Below are 23366 nucleotides of genomic sequence, written 5' to 3'. Positions count from 1 at the left end.
AGTGGGGCTCCTCGGGATAGGAAGGCTATCACTCTCGGTGGGAGTTGAGTGAGAGGTAATCATCGTAAGTGAGAGGTATTAGAAAACATATCACACAGTAAAGGTCTTTATTAAATGTGGTCGTCCCTTCACTTCTCTTACCTTTTTCAGATCGGAACTGAGATGCGCGTTGAAAGATCGAGTGATGGTGATAGGTCAATCCATTGTTCTCTGCAAGCGGAGAAGATATGAGGGGGGTGAGGGGAGGAAAGAGAGGGATGAAGAGAAAGGAATAATGGGAGAAGGAAATATGGAAAGAGAGAAGAAAGAGGTTGAAATTCAGTAAAGTGAACAAAGCATTCAGAAAACATCGTGTGACCGATTTAACGACTGAGGAAATTATAAACAACTTGAAATCAAAATCGCATTGAGAGATTGTAAAGAAATGGAATGACATTGATACCATGCTTCGGGTTCAATATGTACAATTTGGACAGGTTCATGCCCCTCAGACTTTAAACCGACATATAAAGAGTACCGTTATAGGCACACTTAATGTCAACATCGGCTTGCGGGTTATCTTGACAAATCCACTTGGTCCCAGGAGCACCACCATTGGCATTGGAGTTCAATACAGCCCATCCATCCTCAGGAATAGAGCCATTGACTCTCTGTAGCTCCAGAGTAAAGAGGTTGAAGTTTGGAGCACCCTGTGGGAACTTGATATAGTATTCTCCATCGTTGCAACGGGCAGTCTGCTTTGGCAGTTGACCATAATCCCTGTATCATGTATTAGATTATATCTTTTCCAAGATCTTACTTGATATTCAGAGCCTACCAGATCAGGTTGCAGTCTGTTGGTGTGTCATTTGGATACTTCGGGTCGGTGACGACGAAGTGCATGGATGCTCCAGGGTCCGAGGGACCCGCAATAGCAGTGAATTCAGTGATCGCCAAGAAGCCATTTCGCTTAGAAGTAGGAACAGCAAAAGCTGAACTGGCAGCGATGATAGCAGAGGCGATAGTAAGCTTCATGGTAAATGTTTTGAGTGGGATTGGACTGATGTTAGAGAAGTTGAAAATGTGGGGAGACGCCCCCTTTATACTTTCAATATTCTTCCAAGTTGAACCGTGCAGCTTTTTGATTTTGATTGTGGGGCTTGAATCTACATGTGACATGATGCAGCACATCAGATCTGACAAACCTTGTAGGCTTATGGTAGACTTGGGTATGATTGAGCTCTTCAGGCGGACAAGCGGTAAGTACAACTCGAGAATAGTTGACATTGTGACTGGTCTATTTGTTCATTTCACTCGCCGTCGAAGACTGAACAGATTCTATTTTGGGGCATTTTGAGTTGAACTGGATGATCATTGCTATATGTAGGTGAATGTCTAGGCTAAGCCTCCGCTTACAGGATGCAGGTCCAACGGAACTGTTTTGAGGCATCAACCTCGTTGTTTATTTACATTCAAATCCAATCAACCAGCATCGCCGTATGCATATGCAGCATATACAGTTTGATCGTACAGGTTTCCCATGGAAACCATTGATTGAGACATGCGTTTACGAAGGGATCGCCTAATGATCCCCATAATTCTGTGTTTCAGGTTTCAGGGACCAATCAATGCTTTGATCGGACTTACATCCATTCCTTGAATCTTTGAGCTTCCAAGGTTGGAGCATTTCATTTACAACTAAAAATACAAGTAGAATGATGTACTAGTAGTAACTACATGGAAGTATAAGTACTCCGTAGTAGATGCTAATACAGGGCCGGGTGAGCTTTGTATTTATAATACATGTAATTTACCTCTTTGTATGCTGGTGTATTGTAATATTCGTTCCTTTTGTACTCCCCGGTTCCGCCGCGATCGCCACAAATTCCGCGTTATTTCAAGCTCCACGACTTTCGTCAAGATCTCAGGAGCTTCACAGGATATGCAGGAGGATGTCGAAACCGCCAAGGTCAATTCCTAAGTCCTGGACATCCACCCTCAAACTCCCCAAATCGGCCTTCCCTCCGCGCGTATCGCCGGCCGACCAGAAGAAATACCTAAAACGATGCACCGATGAGCTGTACGCCTGGCAGCTAAAAGAGCGACCCGCCAACCAACCCTTTGTCCTCCACGATGGCCCGCCCTACGCGAATGGTGAATTGCACATCGGTCATGCACTCAACAAAATTCTGAAGGATATCATCTGTCGTTTCCAATTGGGAAAAGGCAAGCGCGTGCGCTATGTTCCGGGATGGGATTGTCACGGCCTGCCCATTGAGCTGAAGGCGTTGCAAGGCTTGCGGGAGATCGGTGTGGCGGACAAGTCGGTTAGCCCGGCGGTCATCCGCAAGTCAGCGCGACAGCTAGCGAGGCAGACGGTCAAGGAGCAGATGAAGGGATTCCGCGGGTTCGGAGTCATGGCTGATTGGGATAATCACTGGAAGACGTTGGACAAGTCGTTTGAGATGCGACAGCTGGGCATCTTTCGGGAGATGGTAGACCGAGGTCTCATCTATAGGAGATTCAAGCCGGTGTACTGGTCGCCCTCTACAGGGACGGCATTGGCTGAGGCCGAGTTGGAATACAAGGAGGATCACGTCTCCACCGCTGCTCTCGTCAAGTTTCCCCTGGTTGATACCCCGGAACATCTTACAAAGGACCCGTTACTTAAATCACAGGATGTGAGCGCAGTAATCTGGACCACCACGCCATGGACTTTGCCTGCCAACGCTGCCATTGCCGTCAGCGAGGGATTGGAGTACACCATTGTCGATTCGGAAACGCACGGTCTTCTTCTTGTGGCCCAGTCGCGAGTTGAATATCTTGAGCATATGTTAAAAGAGGAATTGGATATCATTGTACCATCGATTCTTGGGTCGGAACTAGCGGAGAAGACTACCTATCGAGCTTTGTTTAAGGGCCCGGATGCTGCACCCCAGCCGATTATCGGTGCGCCTTTCGTCACCGCGGATTCTGGATCTGGATTGGTTCACTGTGCACCTGGTCATGGAATGGATGACTACGAGGCCTGTCTTGCTCGTGGCATTGAGGTTTTTGCACCGGTCAACGATGACGGGAAATTCACAGAAAAAGCCATGCCCCATGATCCTGCTCGCTTGACTGGAAAGGATGTTCTCGGAGAAGGCAATGATGCTGTTCTAGAATATGCCCAATCGCGAGGCCAACTCCTTGCTCAGCACCGTTACGATCACAAGTACCCCTATGATTGGCGTTCAAAGCAGCCGATTATCATCCGAGCGACTGAACAATGGTTCGCCGATGTTGCCGACATCCGTAGCAGTGCACTCAAAGCGCTCGAGGATGTTCGATTCGTCCCCGAGGCCGGCAAGCACCGACTGGAGAATTTTGTGAAGAACCGCAGCGAATGGTGTATCTCGCGGCAACGTGCCTGGGGTGTGCCAATCCCTGCTCTCTATCACCGGCCCACTGGCGACGCTGTTTTGACCAAGGACAGCGTGTCACATATCATGAACATTATTGAGGAGCGAGGCATCGATGCCTGGTGGACAGATAGCGCTGATGACCCAGCATGGCTTCCACCATCCCTGCGAGATAACGCTGGAGGCTACCGACGTGGCACTGACACTATGGATGTTTGGTTCGACAGTGGTACAAGTTGGTCGGAGATTGACGTTCCTATGGAGGGACGCAGCCACCCCGCAGATGTCTATCTTGAAGGAAGTGACCAGCACCGAGGCTGGTTCCAGTCCGGTCTCTTGACTTATATTGCGCATCAACTCGCCTCTGGCAAGAAAGGTGTGCTGAGCACGCCTTTCCGCAATCTCATCACCCACGGTTTCACTTTGGACGAGCATGGTCGCAAGATGAGCAAATCTATTGGAAACACCATCGCTCCCCAGACCATTATGGATGGAACCCTCCTGCCTCCTCTCAAGCCACGTAAGGGCAAGGGCAAGGGCAAGAACCAAGCCGAGAACCAAGTCCCGACCTATGATGCACTGGGCCCTGATGCCCTCCGCATGTGGGCAGCTAGTAGTGACTACACCCGCGATGTCGTGATTGGAAAGCAGGTTCTTCAGACCGTTCACACCAGTCTCCACAAGTTCCGGGTCACGTTCAAGCTTCTCCTGGGCGCATTGGCTGATTTCCACCCGGAATGCATGGTGCCTTACGGGCAGCTGCAGCAGGTGGATCGGATCGCTCTAAAACACCTGTCGGATATGGTCCTTTCATCCCGCAAATCCTGTGACAACTTTGAGTTCTACAAGGCTGTCAGCATCATGAACCGCTGGGCGAACCTTGAGTTCTCCGCCTTTTACATGGAGGCCATCAAGGATCGACTTTATACCCTGGGCGAGAATAGCACTAGTCGCCGGGCTGCCCAGACCACTCTCTTCCACATCTATCACTACCTCCAAGAAGTTCTAGGTCCCATTACCCCCCTGCTTGTGGAGGAAACCTGGGAGCACACTCCCAAGGCCATCCAGTCACTCAGCGAGCACCCCTTACGGCGCATCTCCTCGGCCCCCGCGTCCGAATGGCAGGATTCCACCCTCAATGACAATTACCTAGAAATTGTTGCCGTACACTCAGTGATCAAGAACTTGCAGGAGCAGGCCCGCGGAAAAAAGCAACTTGGATCGTCCTTGCAATCCTTTGTGCACGTGATTCTCCCCAGTGACACCACAGTATTCCACCAGTATCTCTCCGAGCTGCCCGATCTATTCGTTGTCTCTTCGGTGACCCTAGGCCACCCTGGGGACTCAGTTCCAGCGGAGATCTCACAAGCCGAGTGGCAATATGAGGAAGCCTGTGAGCTTCCCAATGGACAAATGGGACGGGTGTATGTTTACACCCCTCAAGCTTCCAAATGCAACCGGTGCTGGCGATATGCAGTTCCCGAGCCTGTAGAGGCCGAGAACGCGACCTGCGACCGGTGTGATGTTGTATTGGACGAGCTCGAGGCAGCATCCACATAACCTGCAGACTTGTACTACATAAATTTCATGCATGTATTATATTACTCATTCTCATCTCCACGATCATTCGTCCGATCCCACCCCCTGCAGAACGCTGTACTCCTGAGTTGATTATTTTAGTCATAACAAACGAATGAATTCGTAAGAAGCTTCATTCCAAGATTTTTTGTTTTACGTTTTTGTCGCACCGGTATCGATGACGACAGTTGTGATGTAAACACAAATCCTGATTTCCCCCAGCTTTTTAAGTAAACCTCTTTTGACTTACAACTGACCATCTCTTTCACCTCTCTCTTTCTTCATCACCAATATGATAGTACCTGATCTTGACGAATTCCCTATCTTTGCTAGCCTCCCAACTCCCACCATGCCACCCACCACCACCTCGGTAGTGCCCATCCCCACGGTGATTCCGAGCATCCCGCTCTTCCAGGAACTTGAAATCACCGGAAAACGCACTCTCTGGTAAATCTATCACAAAAAAACATCAAACTCATCAGCTGATAGCTTCAGGGTCGTAACTGTGCTTATGGGAATCTCCTCCCTGGTCTTGTACAGTCTAGCCGCTCGCGCTCCACTTGTGAGTTCCCAAAATAGATAAGCAACACAAGCTAACCCCAAACCCCACAGCCAAAGCGGGTCTTCCACACCCTCAGTGCGCTGATCACCACCATCTCCTTCGTAACTTACCTCGCCTTATCGACCGGCCAAGGGTACAGCTTCAACTACCTAAACGTCATCCACAAGAACAAGCATGTCCCTGATACCCATGATGAGATATTCCGCTCCGTCCTCTGGCTCCGTTTCGTGAACTGGGCCCTGACAACTCCCCTCCTGCTAACCAATTTTGCCCTCATCTCCGGTCTTCCAGGTGCGAACCTGGTTGCCGCCATCGCCGCAAACTGGGTGATGCTCGCATCTGCGGCCTTCGGCTCGTACGCGGGACACACGTCTGCACGATGGGGATGGTTGACGCTATCTTGTATTGCATTCCTGGTTACGCTTCACCACGCCGGCTTCCATGCTCAGCGAGCAGCCAAGACCAAGGATGCGCAGATGAGACGCTTCTTTGGGGCGTTTTCCGGATCTGCTTTCTTCGCTCTCGCCTTGTTCCCAATGTATGTTTCCCTTGCCCTGCTATATACGCTTGCTAACTCTATAGTGCTCTGGCGGCGGGAACTCTTGCGCTGAAGATCAGTGTCGATACCGAGACTATCATTTATGCAGTTCAGGATATCTTTACCCAGGGTCTACTTAGCCATTGGCTTGTGATCTCGCATGATGCTGCTCAGGGAATGTAAGGAGCTCGCCCCTCCTTTTGGTCATCTTTCCTGCTTACTGACGTGTATAGTACTCTCCACATGGACGGATTCTGGTCCCACGGCGTTGGCAACGAAGGTGCCATTCGTATCGAGGAAGAGGGTGCGTAGTCTTACCACGTGTATTCTCGCAGCGGAGAACACGAGAGTGCCGCGACAGTCAGAATGTTGAAGGGAAAACACACGCGACACAACTTGATGAAATGGGGTTGATCAAGCATTGCTTTACAAGTTTCGTACCAGATTGGAAGGCCAGGTGGAATTTACTTTCTTTATGATCTCTTATTTCGGTTGTCGTGTAAGATAGTCTCAGTATTAACGTAACTGCAGAATCAAAATCTTATTCAGTAAAATGCGCAGTAAAGAAGTTTGACAAAAAAAGTCTAGTAAATAATCGTTTTCTTAGTATAGAGGACAGCAAACCACATTTCGTGGTAGTAAAAAAATGAGGCGAGAGAGAATCGAACTCCCAATCTTCTGGAGACACCATATGGCTGGAATCAGACGCGTTACCATTGCGCCATCACCCCATGAGATATACTTTGGGTTTTAAATACGGTTTATGGATGATTAGATAGTATAAAGTTATAAATTCGTTAAATTTCCCACGTGTCTAAAATCTACCCGCTTTTTCACACAACTAGATGAAGAATACTGTAGATTAGAGATTATTCTTATTCTTAGAAAGATCGCTTAGGTAAAAGTGACAAAAACAGATCACAGTTTATTTTTATTATCATTTTTTATGCTATCTATGCTAGTAGATGCTCGCCTTAAGCCTCAAGGCCTATCCTATATCATCTCTACTGGGGCAAAAAAATGAGGCGAGAGAGAATCGAACTCCCAGTCTTCTGGAGACCCCAATTGGGATTATAATAATCCCTAATCGCTGGAATCAGACGCGTTACCATTGCGCCATCACCCCTTACAGCTGATAACGTAAGCTTATCTTTTGGATTCTCAATGCAATCATTTATATATAATCGTCAAGGTTATGCATATCACAACTGAGGGGATTGGGGCAATCTGTTCCTAATCACCATTCTGATGCGGAAATGGTGACTTAAAAAACGAGGAATTTGTCGTTGAGAGGGCGGAAGAACACGATTTACACAAATTGATGGCTTGCTCAAAAAATCCCAAATTAAAGAAGGCCAGGTGGGCTTTGTTATTTTACTTCATCTCAAGTGGGTTGTCAAGACAGTCCCTGGGAAGTAATATCCAGTAACTCCAGAACCAAAATCATAGGGTCCTTAATGCATATTTGTAAAACATAGCGCCGTGCTTGAAAGGCTGAAAGCATATTCATGAATCCATCGTACTCTCCAAGACCTTTCCACCGCGGATCTCCAAGGCCTTCAAATCCTTCTCCAAATTAACTTTGACATAACCAAAGGGCACGGCTTGCAGATGAATCTTCTTGGGAACTTGAATAGAAACGCTTCTCATAGAAAGCGGCAGCCAGAGCCCGGCATCAACGCAATAACCCTTAAATTGTATGGTGCGCAGCTTCTCAGGGTCAAACCACTGGATGATTGGATCAGCGTCCACGATAAATCCGCTCAGTGTGAGCTTACAGATTGACAGGCGGCGACTGGGGTGTCCCATGTGCAAAGCGCTGACTTTGGCTGTTTCAATGGCTCGCTTGTCGAGGTATTCTCCAAATCCGATATTCGTGTTTATTTCACCATAGCCTCGATATCCACCATTTCCACTAAAAATGAATCAGTATGTCTGTACTCCCTGCCGTGTGCAATGCTAGGATCAAGTGAACAAGAAGGAAACCGACAAATAAACTGGCTCACCACCCATCCTCCTATCCATGGCCCACTTCTCATTGATATCCTTCCACCTGCGCTGAAGGATCGGGTTCACAATCTCGGGCTCCAGCGCCATCTCAAGCTCCAGCTCGTCCAGCTCCCGGTTCAACCACGCAGCTTGCCAAATAGATCTCTGATATGACTGCATCATCCCCGTGATCTTGAGTGAGCGTAAACCCCGAAACTTCGACAGAGCTTCCAATGGAGCCCGGTCGAGCCAGTTGTCATCATAGGCTGTGGTGTCATAAGGCCGGAACAAATCAAGACCAAGTCGTTTCCTAGTTACCGGAATGATGGACCAGTTGTGGCCACCACGAAAATTGAGCAGGGGCCTTTCCGGTGTTGCTATTCCCATGTCATATTCGAAAACTCCTGCGTCAGAACTGGCACGGTCTGCCACTGGAGGAGTAGGCGGGCGTGGAGAACTTGGCATAGATGCCGAGATCTTGAAAGGCGGTACAGAAAGGGAAGATGTAGCAGACTCCTCAGTCTCCTCAGTTTCCTCAGTCTCCTCAACCGTTGGCTCTCGTTGTGCAAGCTTTCCCATCAGCGATGACCTAAAGGTAAGTCGATTGTCTACAGTCCACTGGGGAAATAGCCGAGGTGGCGCTGTCGGACGAGTTGGCGATGGGTGACGACGACGGCCAAGATCTCGGAGTCTGGAAGTTGCTGCTGTCACAGTCCTGTGGTGACGAAGACCAGAAACTCCTGTTATGTCGGACATGCTGAGTTTGCGGCGCCGTTGGGGAATTGGGGTTGGGGCTGGTTCTGGTTCATCCACGGGTGTCTTGTCTCTGTTTCTGTCCTGTACTTGCTCTTGCTCCTTGGCGTAAGGCCCTTGCTCAGGGCCCAGATTGAAAGGAAAGCGTTTGAGGAGGTTGGGATCACGCTCTGGAGTTTGTTGATCAATACTTGTAGTCAAGTTTGATATGGGAAGTGGAGGAGTGTAAAGGTAGAAGTGGAAAGAGAAGGAACCCTGTGAGATGTAACAAGGAATTCAATCGCAAAAATCAAAGGTTAAAGAAAAGCGTACCTTCATGCAATTTGTTATCCCTGCATTGTTCCTCATAGACTGCTGCATCCTTCCAGAAATCCCAGCCCATAAGGGTGTGCCTCCAGTGTTCTGGGTGATCGTCCATATCAAATGCGATGCAATGTTTTTGAAGTCTCAAGACAAAAAGAAAGATGAGATGGTTGAGATGAGAAGTCTCGATCTCAGAAGAGAGAGGGGGAGTATGAAGTCTCATGTCGGCCTAGTGAGGCAGGCGCTCTTGTGCCATAGAGCATAGATTTGTTTTTAGATTTCACCAAGATTTATCTATACCACCTACCAAGGTAAACCGATCTATGTTAAAGACAAGCAGAGAAGCTCTGGGCAGTAAGCACGAATCAAGACTACTCCATTTGAGCTGAACCGATCAGCTGAGCTTGTCGAAGGTCCTAGCGCTGTCGGGTTGTCCATGATTGGTGTATTTGAATCAACATAGAACATCGAATGCCCCTACCAGTATGAACCTAGCATATGAGAAGGTAGACTAGGATATCCCACTGGGAAAAGACCTACGATTTACTCATGAAAGAGATAATGGCTGATGGACTTGCTTTTTCTCTTTGCCCTTCCCGTTAAATACATCCATGGACACCCGGAGCCTTTTTGGGGGAGAAATCAAACACGCAAGTCACTTTAGATCCAGCACAATAAAAAACACCTTTTAAATTTGGGGGGTGGTAAAGAAACTCGGAACTAAATCATGCGTGCATCATTCTCAACAGCCTAGTACTTCTTGCCCTGGCGCAGAACATCACCGAACTCCTCGAGAGGAGAGCGGATGAGCTTAGTCTCCTTCCAGAGGTTGGGGGTGAGGAAACCGTAGGTGTTGACGACGGCAACGAAGGTGGCCTTGAGGGTGTTCTCGAGGGTCTTGGTGGAACCGGAAGAGGAGGTGTAAGCATCCTCGACACCGGCGAGCTGGAGCAGACGCTTGACGGCGGGGGAGGCAACAAGGCCAGTACCACGGGGAGCGGGGATGAGCTAGAGCAGCTATTAGCAAAAACAGACACCAAATCCATCACGACTCAAGTTGTACATACACGGACGGAGACGGAACCACACTTTCCGCTCTGCTTGACGGGCAGAGAGTGAGGCTCACCAAGGTTGGTACCCCAGTAACCGCGGCGGACGGGCAGGACAGCGAGCTTGGCAATGGTGATGGCAGCGCGGATGGCGGTAGCGACTTCCTTGGAGGTCTTGATACCGAGACCGATGTGACCCTCGCCGTCACCGATGAGGACGATGGCCTTGAAACGGGTACGCTGACCGGCACGGGTCTGCTTCTGGACGGGCTTGATCTATAGGTGGAGAAAAAGATCGAATTAGTCTCGAAATCCCATACTGTTACGCTCTCTCGATCGGAGAATGGCAGGTGGTTCGGGTGGAAATTTGATCCCCATGCGATTCTGCGATTCCCAATTGTGCGCGCATTCTTGTCGGTGGTCGTAGTCGTACCTTCATAACCTCATCCTTCAGCTTGGGCAGGAAGAAGTCAACAATCTGGTACTCCTTGACGGGCAGAGAGTGGAGGTAGATCTGCTCCATGCTGGTGATCTTGCCGGCCTTGACGAGACGGCCGAGCTTGGTGACGGGCTGCCACTCCTTCTCCTCCTGCTTGCCTCCACGACGGCCACGACCACGGCGGCCACGGCCACGGTCACCACCACGGTCGCCACGCGAACCGAATCCACCACGTCCACGGGGAGCAGCGTCAGCCATTTTGGATGTATGTGAGGGCGACGGGAAGGGGTTGTTTTGTCGTTTAGCGGTCGTCGGAGACTTCGATACAGGTGTTTGGCACCGAAATTTGCGGGTGGAAAGCTAAGCGAGTCGGGCTGCCCTATGTGGTGCCCTAGCCCTATTGCTGTTTTGAGGTGGAGGGGGACGGGTATTATGTAAGAGACGGTTGGGTCTGGATGGCACGTGCGCTAGTGATTGGATTAGTCATTTAATAGTCAGGTGACTAATAACTCCGCTTTGATCTCGAGATCTCCAAATGATTCCACTTGATAGAGTGAAATGAAGATGCAGTCTGACATAGTACTGATTTCAACTATAGATAACACTCCTGAGAATTAAAGTGAATGTCAATTCGCTTTTTCTTTTTTTCTAATGAATGTGACGATCAATGATGTAAGACTGCAACTATCGGATCGACTTCCTAATCAGGTGTCGGGAACTAATCTTGTTGAACGGGCAATTTGACTCCGCAATTTAAAGATGTCATAGCCCCAGTCTTGATCTTGTTCGAACCCTTCCTGTCCTTTTTTGATAGCATTGTATTGCGTTTCATTCTCTTGCCTTTTTATCTCCTCTCATACTCCTTCACAATCACCATGCTGCGCTGGTTTGTTTACACCTCCAATCCCCATTTCACGAATCTTCACTGACCGACTTTATCGATCCAGGTACCAAGCCAAATTAGCTGCGAGGCCCATCCTGACCACCAGCATCAGCAGCGCGGTACGATTTCCTCTTGAACTTTCATTTCATCCTTTCCGTCTAATTTAACTAGGTGTTGTTCGGCAGTGGAGATATCCTGGCGCAGCAGGCGGTTGACCGCCGTGGCCTCGAGAAGCATGACTTTGCGCGCACCGGTCGCATGGCTCTCTACGGTGGAGGTTGGTCGCACACCCTCTCAAGTATCCATTTCTCATGCTCATTTCGTTCTTCTAGCGGTATTCGGTCCTGTCGCTACCCAGTGGTTCCGTATTCTCCAGCGTCACGTCGTTCTCAAGAGCAGAGCTGGAACCACTATCGCCCGTGTCGCAGCGGACCAGGCTGTGTTTGCTCCGATCCAGTTGACCTGCTTCTTGTCTTCAATGGCAATTATGGAGGGATCTGACGTACGGCAGAAGTTGCGCCAATCCTGGCTGCCCAGCTATAAGGCCAACCTCCTGGTCTGGCCATTTGTTCAAGGTGTAAACTTTACATTTGTGCCCCTAGAACTACGTGTTCTGGTAGTCAACATTGTCAGCTTAGGTGAGCGATCCCTTGGCCTTTCATCCTCGTCATTGGGTCCTATTCTTATCATTTCTGTACTAAATCACTCTAGGATGGAACTGTTTCCTCAGCTTATTAAACAGCGGTGAAGAGTAAAGGCGATGTACAAACCTTTGACATCTTTGATATTCACTATATCCCCATGCTTCCCTGGCGAGTCATTAGCATTTCTTATAGAGTCTTTGGTCGGTCGATCTAGTATCTACACTGGTTTCTGTATATAGGTAGATTGGTATTTCTTTATCATAGAATTGGATACGGAGTTATTTCAAACATATAACAAACGATAATCTATAATTTAAACACATTGCTTTCAGATCTACTCTGTACTGTTAGGGCTGTGCGGCCCGACCCAAAGAGGCAAGAGTTTTTCGCCGCTTTTTTTGAGCGGAATGAATCTCCAACTTCAAAACTTCGGTGCGGGTCCTTTAATCGTCTCGCCCAACAACCTCTTTTCTTTCCTCCCCCCCACGCTATACTGCTTGGACTGCCTGGAGCAGATCTCTCTGTCCCACTCACTTTTCAGGCTACTTTCGCTTTTGCTATTCGGCTTTAGCGCTTGCCCGACTCAAAACCCCCAACCTTTACCTTCCGTCTTTCATCACCCACCAACCACCCACCATGGCTGCAGTCGCAGAGAACGGTCACCCTGTGGCCGATGAAAACACCGCTCCCGCCGTTGCTACCTCAACCGACGAGCTAGTGACTGTATTCCACAACCCCGAGAACTTCAACGTGAAGCACCCGCTCATGCATGAGTGGACACTCTGGTTCACCAAGCCCCCCAGCGGCAAGGTTCGTTTTCATCGCTGGCCCCCTGACCGAATCACCCAATCGCTGACCTCTATTCTATTTAGGGAGATAACTGGAATGATTTGCTGAAGGAAGTCGTGACATTCAGCTCCGTGGAGGAATTCTGGGGCATTTACGTACGTAACCCGACAGTTGCCCTTACATATATATACCCAGACACAAAGCGTGTATAGCATGACGACTGACCCTCCCTTCCCCTTTTAGAACAATATCACTCCCACCTCCGAGCTGGGCCTCAAGGCCGACTACCACCTCTTCAAAAAGGGCGTTCGACCGGAATGGGAGGATGCCCAAAACAAGCACGGTGGCAAATGGTCCTACCAATTCAAGGATAAGCGCTCCGTTCCGATCGACGATCTCTGGCTGCACGCGCAGCTTTCCGCAATCGGCGAGACCCTCGAGGCCGAAGGTGACAACGAAGTGATGGGTGTGGTCGTCAACGTGCGCAAGGGTTTCTACCGTGTTGGTTTGTGGACCCGTTCCGTGGGCAAGGGCGTTCCTGGCGACAAGAATGCCCGTACTCCCGCCCAGGGCAAGGAAATCTTGGAGGCTATCGGTGGACGGTTTAAGGAGGTGCTGCGCTTGAAGGAGGCGGACGTGGTGGAGTTCTCCGGTCACACTGACAGTGCGCACAGTGGCAGCACCCGTGCCAAGGCCAAGTACACCGTTTAGACCATCGGATTGAATACTCGAATACTCGAATCGGTGATGTGAATTTCGCCTTTGATATGATAACAATATTATTATCAAAGGGAATGCGGTGGCGGGGTATGTCTTGTGACGATCCACCTACACCAGACCTGGACTTGGGAGTGGAGTTGCAAAACGAAGGAAAAGTTGATGATTCCCACCTGGCAGTCTCTTAGCACCTGCTGCATTTTCTTGTCTCATTTGCAGGATTTTCCTTTTTTATCTTATTATTTCCAGTGACGACCCTGATTGCTTGCGACATGTATCTTACTCTACCAAACGCATTTTATGAGGCATATGTCGTTGGCCATTTGGTCTGTTGTTTAGAAAGTATGTCTTATAGTTTTCAATTTATTATGAATTGATGAAATCAAACCGAATAACCACGAGTTTAAATAGATCAGAGCACTGATAGGTAATTCTAAGGCTTCCAGCTCGCCCACCCCATATATTTCCACGACATCTATTTCAGCTACTGGGCATCGCTTTGAACTTGAAAATGCAAGAAAATTCAAATTTTAAATAGCTCGACCTCCGGAAATTACACACGTGGTTTCATTCAATCCAGGAATGCTCCCATCTTTTTCAAAATACAATGTATATATATATGTTTCTCCACCCGTACGTATTACTCCCAACCCGAACATCAATCAATTGACATTTGACCGTAAAAATCCCAATTATTGATCATAATTCGGAAATTAAAATCATATAAGCACCTTCATTACGTATATAGGTATGTAAGACCCAATCTTGAGAATCCAGCCACATCTATGTTTGTGATAATCCGTTGACCGTGAAACCCGCAAATGGGCGCCAATCTAACTATAACTATTAAACTATTTTCTATCCGACTCAACCTTCTCAAGACCTGTAACACAAAATGAGCTCAGATATAAGAATTCCATGGATTTGGCTTGATAATGTCACAGTATCGGTCAGCATGTCTCATCAATATCATGTCTGTGTCCCCATCCTAGCGACATGCCAGTCAATGAAGATCCCGCGTCAAGCGGTCGTAGTCAGCAACACTGAAAGTTAGCGATGACAATTGAATTCTTCCGTTTGTGCATAAATGGACGATCAGAGACTCCAACCTGATTGCTGGTCTTATTCTTGAATTTTCTCCTGTTCTCAGCCTTCCCTGTTTGGAGACCATCAATTACCCTGGTACCCGTCAACATGGACACAGTCTCCGCCCCAGTTCTCAGTTGGACAAAAGGTGTGATTATACTCCTCTTCACAGCTATCCTAGTCCTATACTGGTATATTCGTATACCATCCGACATGCCCAAGAATATTCCCACGGTACCAATCTACATATCCCTAATAGGCCTTTGGAGTGACATGGGCCAAGATACAATCTATGACCGCTGGCTCCGACCTCCCCTTGAAAAATACGGCGCTGTTAAAATTTGGTTCGCGGGCCGATGGAACGTCCTCGTGACACGTCCGTCATACCTAGTGGATATGTTCCGGCATGAAGATGCTTATGCAAAGGCAGGCAGCCAGAAGAAGATCCCGTGGAGTGTGATTGCGGCGCTAGTGGGGGACAACATTATCAATGCGCATGGGGGAAACTGGAAGCTTTTCACATCGATTATGAAGCCTGGCCTGCAGAGGCGAATTACGGACTCGGGGCCATTGTTGGAGAAATCCGGATTATTTGTGGATATTTTGTTGGATGAGCAGACGCAGGTCGGCCTGGGTATTTCTGTGAATGCTATTATCCAGCGATGGGCCTTGAGTTGTATGGGGCTGAATTTCATGGGTGTTGATCTAGAGGTATGTGGGATCGTCTTCGGTTCTATTTATGTTTATACTGACAGAAGCAGTCATTGGAGAAGCCTGGGCAGCGTCTCGAACAGCTGCAGACAATCATAAAAAAGACACTTTTCAAACCGCTCTTCTTCAATTTCCCTGACCTAGACAAGTTTCCCTATCTGTTTCGCCAGCGGCAGGTGGCCTTTGATATCATGCAGGAGTTCGGAGAGCTACTGTGCGAGACTGTTCGGAAACGCGCCCCAGCGACCTACCAAGGGAACGATACAGAACAAGTAGTCGACCTGCTTGACCGGGCCCTCAAAGAAGAAAAGATCACCGAGAAACAATACCGCAATAACCTCAAGGTCACCTTCCTAACCGCCCATGAAAACGTCCAGCAGCTCCTCAACTCCGCGTTCTGGGAGCTGGGAAATAATCAGGCCGTGCAAAAGAAGCTTCGCGCGGAGATCCTTGCCATGAATACCCTGAATCCGTCAACCGACGATGTAAACTCAATGCCCTACCTCTTCGCCGTCGTCCTCGAGCTCCTCCGGCTCTACCCCCCAGTCTCCCAGCTAATTAATAGAGTTACGACTTCTAAAACAGTCCTTGGCGGCGACATCGTGATCCCAAACCACACATGGGTAGGCTGGAATGCCTTTGGTGTACAGACGGACACACAGGTATGGGGACCCACAGCCCGAGACTTCATACCAGAGCGCTGGGGAAGCGACGTCAAATCGATTCAGAACGCAGTCCGTAGCAAGACAACACAGTGCCAATTTATCGCGTTCAACGCCCACTCCCGAAAATGCCTAGGTCAAGGCTTCGCGTTACTTCAAATGAAGATCCTGTTATTCGAGATGGTCCGGCGAATCACCTGGACGGTTGACCCAACCTACGAACTGAAATTGACATCGGTGAGTGAATCTGCATACATACCTGACGTGACCTGCGTCGGAGTGAGTCATCGGCTGATATCTTGACAGGGTGGGATATTGGCGCCACTGACGCTTCGTGTGATCGTCGAAGAGAGGAAATGAGAACAATGAGTAAAGATTTTGGACCTGTGAGCCTGTTCTGATAGCTCCGCCTTTGCAGATTATGTTTGTTTAAAAACCTTGGTCAAGACTAAAGGGCGATAAGGGCTCGTAGACTTGAATATACCACTATAAATGAGAACACAGTCCCTTCTTACTTTGTCGGCAAATATGGCTATGAACGGAGGTAGTACAGAAATGAAGCATGGCAGAGTCTAATCTTCAGATTGTAATTTTGAATTACTTAGTGATAATCTTCTGCTACTTTGATACTTTGAGTTGAGCTAGATGTCTCTTCCAACACGCCTAAACTAAGCTTGACCCAACGATCAATGACCATGTCTGAACCACCTCCGAAGAAAAAGTATAAGGTCGCCGTGCTGATCTATCACGGCGCAGATATCCTCGACTTCACAGGTCCGATGCAAGTGATGTCTCACGTCTCGCATCAAGACGATCCGGATCCCGTTTTCGAAGTCAAGACTATCGCCCAGAAGAATATGGTCCACACCTCGAGCTATCTTCACATCAAACCCGATATCTGGTTACCAGACACTCTGGATAGTATCGCACAATATGATATCCTCATAGTTCCTGGCGCTTCACTACCAACCCTCCAGAAGATAATCAACGACACCAAAATCCCGGAATTAAATTTGATTCGCCGATATACTTCAGAGCTTACTCGTTCCCGTGTCCTCGTCTCGGTCTGCACGGGTGCAGTACTTCTCGGCGCAGCCGGTATTCTATCCGGACTAACTGTAACAGCACACCACCTCGCCCTGGAAATATTGGGAGAACTCTGTTCTACGCAGGACCAAGCAAAACTCTCGACAAAGATTGTGCATCGACGGTTCGTTGACGGCGGGGTTGTAAAAAGAACCAGAGTCCAGATTATATCCTCTGGCGGGACGAGCGCCGGCATCGACGCGACGTTCTACATCATTTGCCGACTTCTAAGTGCTGAAGCGGCGTCATCTGTTTCTAAAACTATGGAGTATGGGTGGCAAGAGCCGCAGAATGGGGACTGGCCTACGAAGTTTCACTGCATCTTAGACTGAGCCTGTATAGGACATACAGAGGATACTTAAATCTAAGTAGTAAATCAATTTAACCCTTCACATCTCAACCTGATATAAAGTATACTCAGTATGATATAATAGTAAACAGAAAGTTCTAGAAATTTGGCAACATCGCCCATCTATCATATGAAATCAAAGGCACCGAGCGTAAAAAGGGGTTGAAGTCTGGCGTTCCATTAAGATTGCAGGATTGACAATGCTCACAGTCAGAATCTGAGGTGCAGCGACCAAACCCTGTTATAGCCAGATTAGATGAGTGAATTCCTGAAAGGATGGGGCAGAAACATACATGAGGCATTGGAAAAAGCGGCCATGGTAGCTAGAAGCAAGAGCTTGTAAAGGTTTATCATAGTAGATATTGTAGTGATGGATAGTAGAATCAATAACATAAAATATTCTCAATTGCAGGAAATGAGCCGCTATTTATCTTCCATGTTTTGGCCCGAGATACTATATGGGGGCTTTCATACAGTCATCTAAGATGGAAAGGGTTGACAGCAAGTGGACACTAGCAAGCTAAATTCGACCGATCTGTGGTCCAAGGCTTACCAAAAGAGGGCTCATACTCTGTAGGGTATGGACTGGCCTATGAAGTGAAATCAAGCTGGGAAGATTGGCGAGCATGTATCATCTCATTCGCAGGTACTAGCTTGCGGATCGATACGGCTTCGCTGTGGCCCCCACATATAGCTAGCAACTGCCAAGGTATTCAGGATTCATACTACAAAGGTAATAAAGCCGCCCCGTCAAATTGAGGATCCAATGATGCAAGTGTAAAGATCAACAAGGAAGGTTTCGATGTAAGTAGGTGTACTTCTAATCGTCGGGAAGACGTCGGGTTGATCGGCAGCAACCGGGGGCTTGAGTCCGTCTGATCTGGTGACTTCCTACTATCACGGGAATTTCAGGATCACAGACTGTGATCAGAATTACTGTAGATCAAGTATAAATAGGAAGAGCTTCGAAGTTTTTTTTGATAAATCATTGAATCTTTCTAGAGTACACACCTTTAAACCTCTGTTCCTAACATATTGCTCAGATGGAGATCCTCGTCCTTGGTCTGCCCAGAACAGGCACTCAAAGTACGCAAGTCAAGTCCGGGATTTTTGGTAATCTAATAACAGAATAGGCCTTGCCACTGCTCTAAATCTATTTGGATACAAGGTCTACCACATGAAAGACAACGCCATAAGAGAAGACCATGCATTCTGGACCAAAGCTATGGATGCCAAGTTTGCCAAGCAAGGCAAGAGCGTGGATCGAGATGATTTTGACCAGCTTTTCGCCGGGGAGTACACGGTAAAACTATGACCTACCTAACAAGGGGGGAATGAAACTAACATGCTTTCGCTGTAGGCAGTGAGCGATTTTCCCGCTGCCATGTTCCCCGATGAGCTAATCACCGCTTATCCCTCAGCAAAGGTGATACTGTTAACACGCGACCGAGCCGGATGGATGAAGTCAATGGAAAGCACGTTATTGCACGCATGGAATGCGGAGAAAGAAGCTGGGGCCGACACAGGGTCAAAGCGTCTTGATCGCGACGAGATGGTCCGCAAGATACAGACTTATGTGTGGAATGATGACTTTGAAGCCAACGGACGTACGCTCTTTGTGGAGCATAATGAGCATGTACGTCAGCTTATGAAATCCAGAGCAGGGGACTTTCTCGAATTCAATGTTGCAGAGGGTTGGGAGTCGCTTTGTCGCTTCCTGAAGAGAGAGATACCTGTTGAGGAATTCCCACGAAAGGATGATTGGGTGAAGTATAAGGAGGAAGTGCAAGTGGAAAGAGATAAAAACCATACCATGTCTGTATAATCAACTGGTGAGGATCATCTTGCCAAGTACGGATATACAACTTTAATGGAATGCTTAGCCGAAGTCCGGCGTGGAGCCTGACGCGTGTCCAGGAACCAGCCGGATCTTGCACATTGATAAACATATGTGAACTCACCTCTTTGAGGATTCATTTAAGGATTCAGAAGAAGAGCAAACATGGCCGGTGTCGGATCGTGAATCTGGGCGTCCTTAACTGACCTTTTAGAGGTCGTGGTTAACAGCCAAGGGCTTAGATGCGCGCCCTTCGAAGCAGCTAGTCCATAACAATCCTCATCATAAGTCTCCTGTTGGTGGAAGTAGTGGGACTCGGATCCGGCTTTTCCTTATTTGCTGTAGAGAGCGAAGTCGGAGCGATAAGGTATACGTCTTAATGGCTTTTATTTACGCGGGCGTCCCCGTCTGACAGGCTTGAACTTTTTCCCTTGCTTTTGAACTTCCTCCTCTCAACTTTCAACCCGATAATGCTTCCTTTTCATACTTGAGATGTTATGGGTTTCAATCTATCCAAAATGACCCTCTACTATCTCTCCACACCATGACCAATACTCTCGACACCTCAGAACCTCCTTATCTAACCATCTTGGCTTGGCAGAGACGCCAGACTCCACCCTCCATTCCATCGCCTGCGCATTCACCCGCCATGCGTTTACGAGAGAAAAATACCCCAGAATCGATGGCCTGGATCAGTGTGCCACAATGAAGCCTAAACAAGAAGGTGGTTTACATTGGCTATGACCGGCTGCTGCAGGTTTCAACCTTTGATGCCTGTTGCAGATCGCTTTGGCCCCCCGCATGCCCAGGCCAGCGTGAAGGAACGGACTCCGGGGTAGCAATCAATTACCAAGCTCATCGCGAGACAACCAAGACAACTGAGCCCAATCTCCGAAACTCAAAAGAATGTCGGGTGGGTTGGTTCACTCTCAATCCACAGTCTGTAACGCGGGGAAGGCCCCAACGTTACAGTCAAAGTGGCAACAATCAAGGAATCTCTATGGAGTATGCACCATCAGCATCTTATGAGATCGGGGAAACTATGGTCGCAAAAATTGAATTGATCATGCAATCAATGCACCGGCTGCGTCTTTTATCCCTTGTGGTCAAAGCGGGCCGAGTTTTCGACTCGGTCTGAAAAGATCCAAGCCTCTACGAATATACATCTGGGTTGCATTTCTTCTCTCAGGTACCCATCATGTTCTGGTAAAGAAAAAAAACCACCAAATCCCGAGTTCGCCGTCTCCGGCTGAGGAATGGAATGGATGGGATTTCCGGAACTCGGGTTGGTCTCCGGCTACGCCTAGACGCCAAGACCTTGTTGAGATTTGCCTCGTGGCGAACGGGATCACAGGAACTCCAATCCGCGTGCATAAGACATGTCGCTAAGATCTTTTCTTCTGGTCACCGGCATTTTCCGACTGGCACTGCCGGTGATTCGTTCTGATAAGGGTGGAGAGCTGGACGAGGTGGGAAGTTTTTGGCCCTAATCTTACTAGAGTCGCGCCCCGGACAAGATTTTCTCGCCTTCTGATTGATCGGACAAACATTGGCAAGTCTTGGCACGTTGCTTACCACCGCGCTATCAGCCATATGGAAGGCTTTTTTTGCATTCGTGTTTCCATGTCTGGGGTTACATTGGCGCATGAGCGGGATTGCAATTCGTCCCGCTACAGACTCCTGCCGATCGCATCCACGGGAACGGGCATTGGCTGCGAACAATATTTCTTTTATCCTGTCGCGTGAGTGGGACCTACTTAGCTGTTGTGCAAGTCGTCCCATTCATTTTAAAGTCTTGGCCTTTGTTTTTTTTCCTCGGTTCACGCCGATAAGACCGTTCATCCCCACTACGCCTCGGGTGTTGGGTAATAGAAACTGACTATATAGTATACGGTCGCAGTCCCGTTTCTGGGGTCTTTTTTCTTTTTCTCTACGTCCATTGTGCTACTCTTGGAAGACAAGGTTGTATTTTCTATAATCTGCGATGTCAAACACAGATCGCGCGGTTGAGGTCTCTCCTCCGTATGTACTTCCTACATCATATATTCCATATTATCTTGCTTGATCTGACTCATCCTTTCTAGAGCCTATGCTAATGATACTGCCTTGGAGCATGTCATCGTGACCGACGAGAAGAGGGATCTTGACGTCGACAAGGAGGCTCTTTCGATTACTGTGGACGGCGAGGAACCCAATGATGATGAGAAGCGCACCCTTCGTCATGTCGCGGAGAACCTCCCCCTCTCAGCGTGGTTGGTGGCAATTGTTGAGCTTTGCGAGCGTTTCACCTACTACGGAATGTCTGGCATGTTCCAGAACTATATTGAGCGTCCCCTTGACGGCAGTGAGGGTCGTGGTGCTCTGGGCATGGCTCACCAGGGTGCTACTGGTCTGACTACTTTCTTCCAGTTCTGGTGTTATGGTTCGCTTCGCCTTTTATAAGTTCAAATTTCACTGGCTGACTCCTAATAGTTACTCCCATCCTCGGTGCTATTGTTGCCGATCAATACCTCGGAAAGTACAAGACCATTGTCTGGTTCTGCTGCATCTACCTCGTCGGTCTCTTGATTCTCGTCTGCACTTCCATTCCTACCGCCCTGGAACACGGTGCCGGTCTGGGTGGTTTCATCGTGGCGATCTTGATCATCGGTCTGGGAACTGGTGGTATCAAGAGTAATGTCGCCCCCCTGATTGCGGATCAGTACAAGCGCAAGAAGATGGCTGTCAGCACCACCAAGAAGGGCGAGCGCGTCATTATCGATCCAGCTCTGACCATCCAGCGCATCTACATGATCTTCTACGGATGTATCAACCTCGGTTCCTTGTCTCTGCTGGCCACCCCATACATGGAGTTGTACATTGGCTTCTGGTCCGGCTACCTGCTGTGTCTTTGCATGTTCGCCGTCGGTGCCCTGACGCTGATCCTGGGCCGCAAGTACTACGTTGTTCGTCCTCCCCAGGGTTCCATTATCACCGACGCTTTCAAGGCCATCGGAATGATGATTGTCAACCGCAACATGGATGCCCCCAAGCCCAGCTGGCAGATTGAGAACGGCAACTCCCAGGTTACCCTGCCCTGGAACGACCACTTCATTGACGAGCTCAAGCGTGCGCTCGTCGCGTGCCGTGTGTTCGCGTTCTACCCCATCTACTGGGTCGTGTACGGCCAATTCTCCGGCAACTTCGTCACCCAGGCCGGTCAGATGAAGGGCCACGGCATTCCCAACGATCTGATGCAGAACTTTGACCCGATCTCCATCATTGTCTTCATCCCCCTGCTCGAGACCCTAGTCTACCCCGCCATGCGCCGTATGAAGATCCCCTTCCGCCCTATCACCCGTATTGCCCTTGGTTTCGTCGTCGCCTCCTTGGCCATGATGTACGCCGCCATCGTGCAGCACTTGATCTACTCCGCCGGTCCCTGCTACGGCCACCCACTGTGCACTGCGTCTGAAGTCGACGGCACCGCCCAAGGCAACAACGTCCACATCGCCATCCAAACCCCGGCCTACGTCTTTATCGGTATCTCCGAGATTTTCGCCTCCGTCTCCGGTCTGGAGTACGCCTACACCAAGGCTCCTCCTTCCATGAAGTCCTTCGTGCAGTCGATGTACCTGCTTACCAATGCCTTCGGATCCGCCCTCGCCGAGGCCTTGACCCCTGCCGCGTTTGATCCCGCCATTATGTGGATGTTTGTCGGTCTGGCCTGTGCCTCTTTCCTGGCTGGTATTATCTTCTGGTTTGTGTTCCACCACCTCAATGCCCAAGAGGACGATTTGAACGCTCTCGATGCCGACGATGGAATGCCCGATGCTCCTATTGAGGAGGAGCGCCGTCAGTCTACTAAACAGTAGATATGTATTTGTTCAAGTCTTTCTTTTTTTTGGGCTTTCGGGCTTGCATTTGCACTGCGCGGGAGCAGGGTCTTCCTGCGTCTAGACTGCTGGGCAGATATGTGGGACGATATGTATATGAGTTAATCCATGCCTATACGGTAGTAAATAGTTAATA

General features: G+C 48.8%; 11 protein-coding genes across 11 annotated transcripts; 8 read left to right on the top strand and 3 right to left on the bottom strand.

Moving 5' to 3' along the window:
- Positions 1-494: 494 nt before the first annotated feature.
- N7520_001981 (uncharacterized protein) lies at positions 495-1014 on the bottom strand (the record flags this gene model as incomplete). Its single annotated transcript, XM_057135916.1, has 2 exons — positions 495-759; positions 818-1014. The coding sequence occupies 2 exons, from the start codon at positions 1012-1014 to the stop codon at positions 495-497; spliced, it is 462 nt and encodes a 153-aa protein (XP_057001852.1).
- A 917-nt stretch (positions 1015-1931) lies between these two features.
- Positions 1932-4940, top strand: N7520_001980 (isoleucine--tRNA ligase ISM1; the record flags this gene model as incomplete). The annotated part of the gene is made up of 1 exon (XM_057135915.1): positions 1932-4940. The coding sequence occupies one exon, from the start codon at positions 1932-1934 to the stop codon at positions 4938-4940; it is 3009 nt and encodes a 1002-aa protein (XP_057001851.1).
- Positions 4941-5250: 310 nt separating this feature from the next.
- On the top strand, positions 5251-6370 carry N7520_001979 (opsin family protein; the record flags this gene model as incomplete). Its single annotated transcript, XM_057135914.1, has 5 exons — positions 5251-5405; positions 5454-5520; positions 5571-6058; positions 6103-6237; positions 6292-6370. The coding sequence occupies 5 exons, from the start codon at positions 5251-5253 to the stop codon at positions 6368-6370; spliced, it is 924 nt and encodes a 307-aa protein (XP_057001850.1).
- Positions 6371-7564: 1194 nt separating this feature from the next.
- Positions 7565-9218, bottom strand: N7520_001978 (uncharacterized protein; the record flags this gene model as incomplete). The annotated part of the gene is made up of 3 exons (XM_057135913.1): positions 7565-7973; positions 8049-8970; positions 9113-9218. The coding sequence occupies 3 exons, from the start codon at positions 9216-9218 to the stop codon at positions 7565-7567; spliced, it is 1437 nt and encodes a 478-aa protein (XP_057001849.1).
- A 635-nt stretch (positions 9219-9853) lies between these two features.
- Positions 9854-10914, bottom strand: N7520_001977 (40S ribosomal protein uS5; the record flags this gene model as incomplete). Its single annotated transcript, XM_057135912.1, has 3 exons — positions 10586-10914; positions 10171-10428; positions 9854-10111 (listed from the first exon to the last, which is right to left on the bottom strand). Exons 1-3 carry the CDS (start codon positions 10847-10849, stop codon positions 9854-9856), a joined length of 780 nt encoding a protein of 259 aa, XP_057001848.1. The 5' UTR covers positions 10850-10914.
- A 552-nt stretch (positions 10915-11466) lies between these two features.
- Positions 11467-12222, top strand: N7520_001976 (Mpv17/PMP22 family protein; the record flags this gene model as incomplete). Its single annotated transcript, XM_057135911.1, has 4 exons — positions 11467-11477; positions 11539-11593; positions 11646-11751; positions 11807-12222. The coding sequence occupies 4 exons, from the start codon at positions 11467-11469 to the stop codon at positions 12220-12222; spliced, it is 588 nt and encodes a 195-aa protein (XP_057001847.1).
- A 532-nt stretch (positions 12223-12754) lies between these two features.
- On the top strand, positions 12755-13618 carry N7520_001975 (eukaryotic translation initiation factor 4E; the record flags this gene model as incomplete). The annotated part of the gene is made up of 3 exons (XM_057135910.1): positions 12755-12928; positions 12991-13062; positions 13151-13618. 3 exons carry the CDS (start codon positions 12755-12757, stop codon positions 13616-13618), a joined length of 714 nt encoding a protein of 237 aa, XP_057001846.1.
- Positions 13619-14818: 1200 nt separating this feature from the next.
- On the top strand, positions 14819-16443 carry xanG (cytochrome P450 monooxygenase xanG; the record flags this gene model as incomplete). Its single annotated transcript, XM_057135909.1, has 3 exons — positions 14819-15421; positions 15472-16320; positions 16390-16443. 3 exons carry the CDS (start codon positions 14819-14821, stop codon positions 16441-16443), a joined length of 1506 nt encoding a protein of 501 aa, XP_057001845.1.
- Positions 16444-16778: 335 nt separating this feature from the next.
- Positions 16779-17501, top strand: N7520_001973 (ThiJ/PfpI family protein; the record flags this gene model as incomplete). The annotated part of the gene is made up of 1 exon (XM_057135908.1): positions 16779-17501. The coding sequence occupies one exon, from the start codon at positions 16779-16781 to the stop codon at positions 17499-17501; it is 723 nt and encodes a 240-aa protein (XP_057001844.1).
- Positions 17502-18561: 1060 nt separating this feature from the next.
- Positions 18562-19343, top strand: N7520_001972 (sulfotransferase family protein; the record flags this gene model as incomplete). Its single annotated transcript, XM_057135907.1, has 3 exons — positions 18562-18604; positions 18652-18821; positions 18879-19343. The coding sequence occupies 3 exons, from the start codon at positions 18562-18564 to the stop codon at positions 19341-19343; spliced, it is 678 nt and encodes a 225-aa protein (XP_057001843.1).
- A 1996-nt stretch (positions 19344-21339) lies between these two features.
- On the top strand, positions 21340-23209 carry N7520_001971 (peptide MFS transporter; the record flags this gene model as incomplete). Its single annotated transcript, XM_057135906.1, has 3 exons — positions 21340-21377; positions 21440-21777; positions 21828-23209. The coding sequence occupies 3 exons, from the start codon at positions 21340-21342 to the stop codon at positions 23207-23209; spliced, it is 1758 nt and encodes a 585-aa protein (XP_057001842.1).
- Between the last annotated feature and the right edge of the window lie 157 nt (positions 23210-23366).

This window comes from Penicillium odoratum, assembly GCF_028828045.1.
Source record: "Penicillium odoratum strain IBT 22623 chromosome Unknown utg000001l_segment0_segment0, whole genome shotgun sequence".
Classification (NCBI taxonomy): Eukaryota; Fungi; Ascomycota; class Eurotiomycetes; order Eurotiales; family Aspergillaceae; genus Penicillium; species Penicillium odoratum.
Note: the sequence above shows the minus strand (reverse complement) of the source record. Positions and strands in the feature narration are given on the sequence as shown.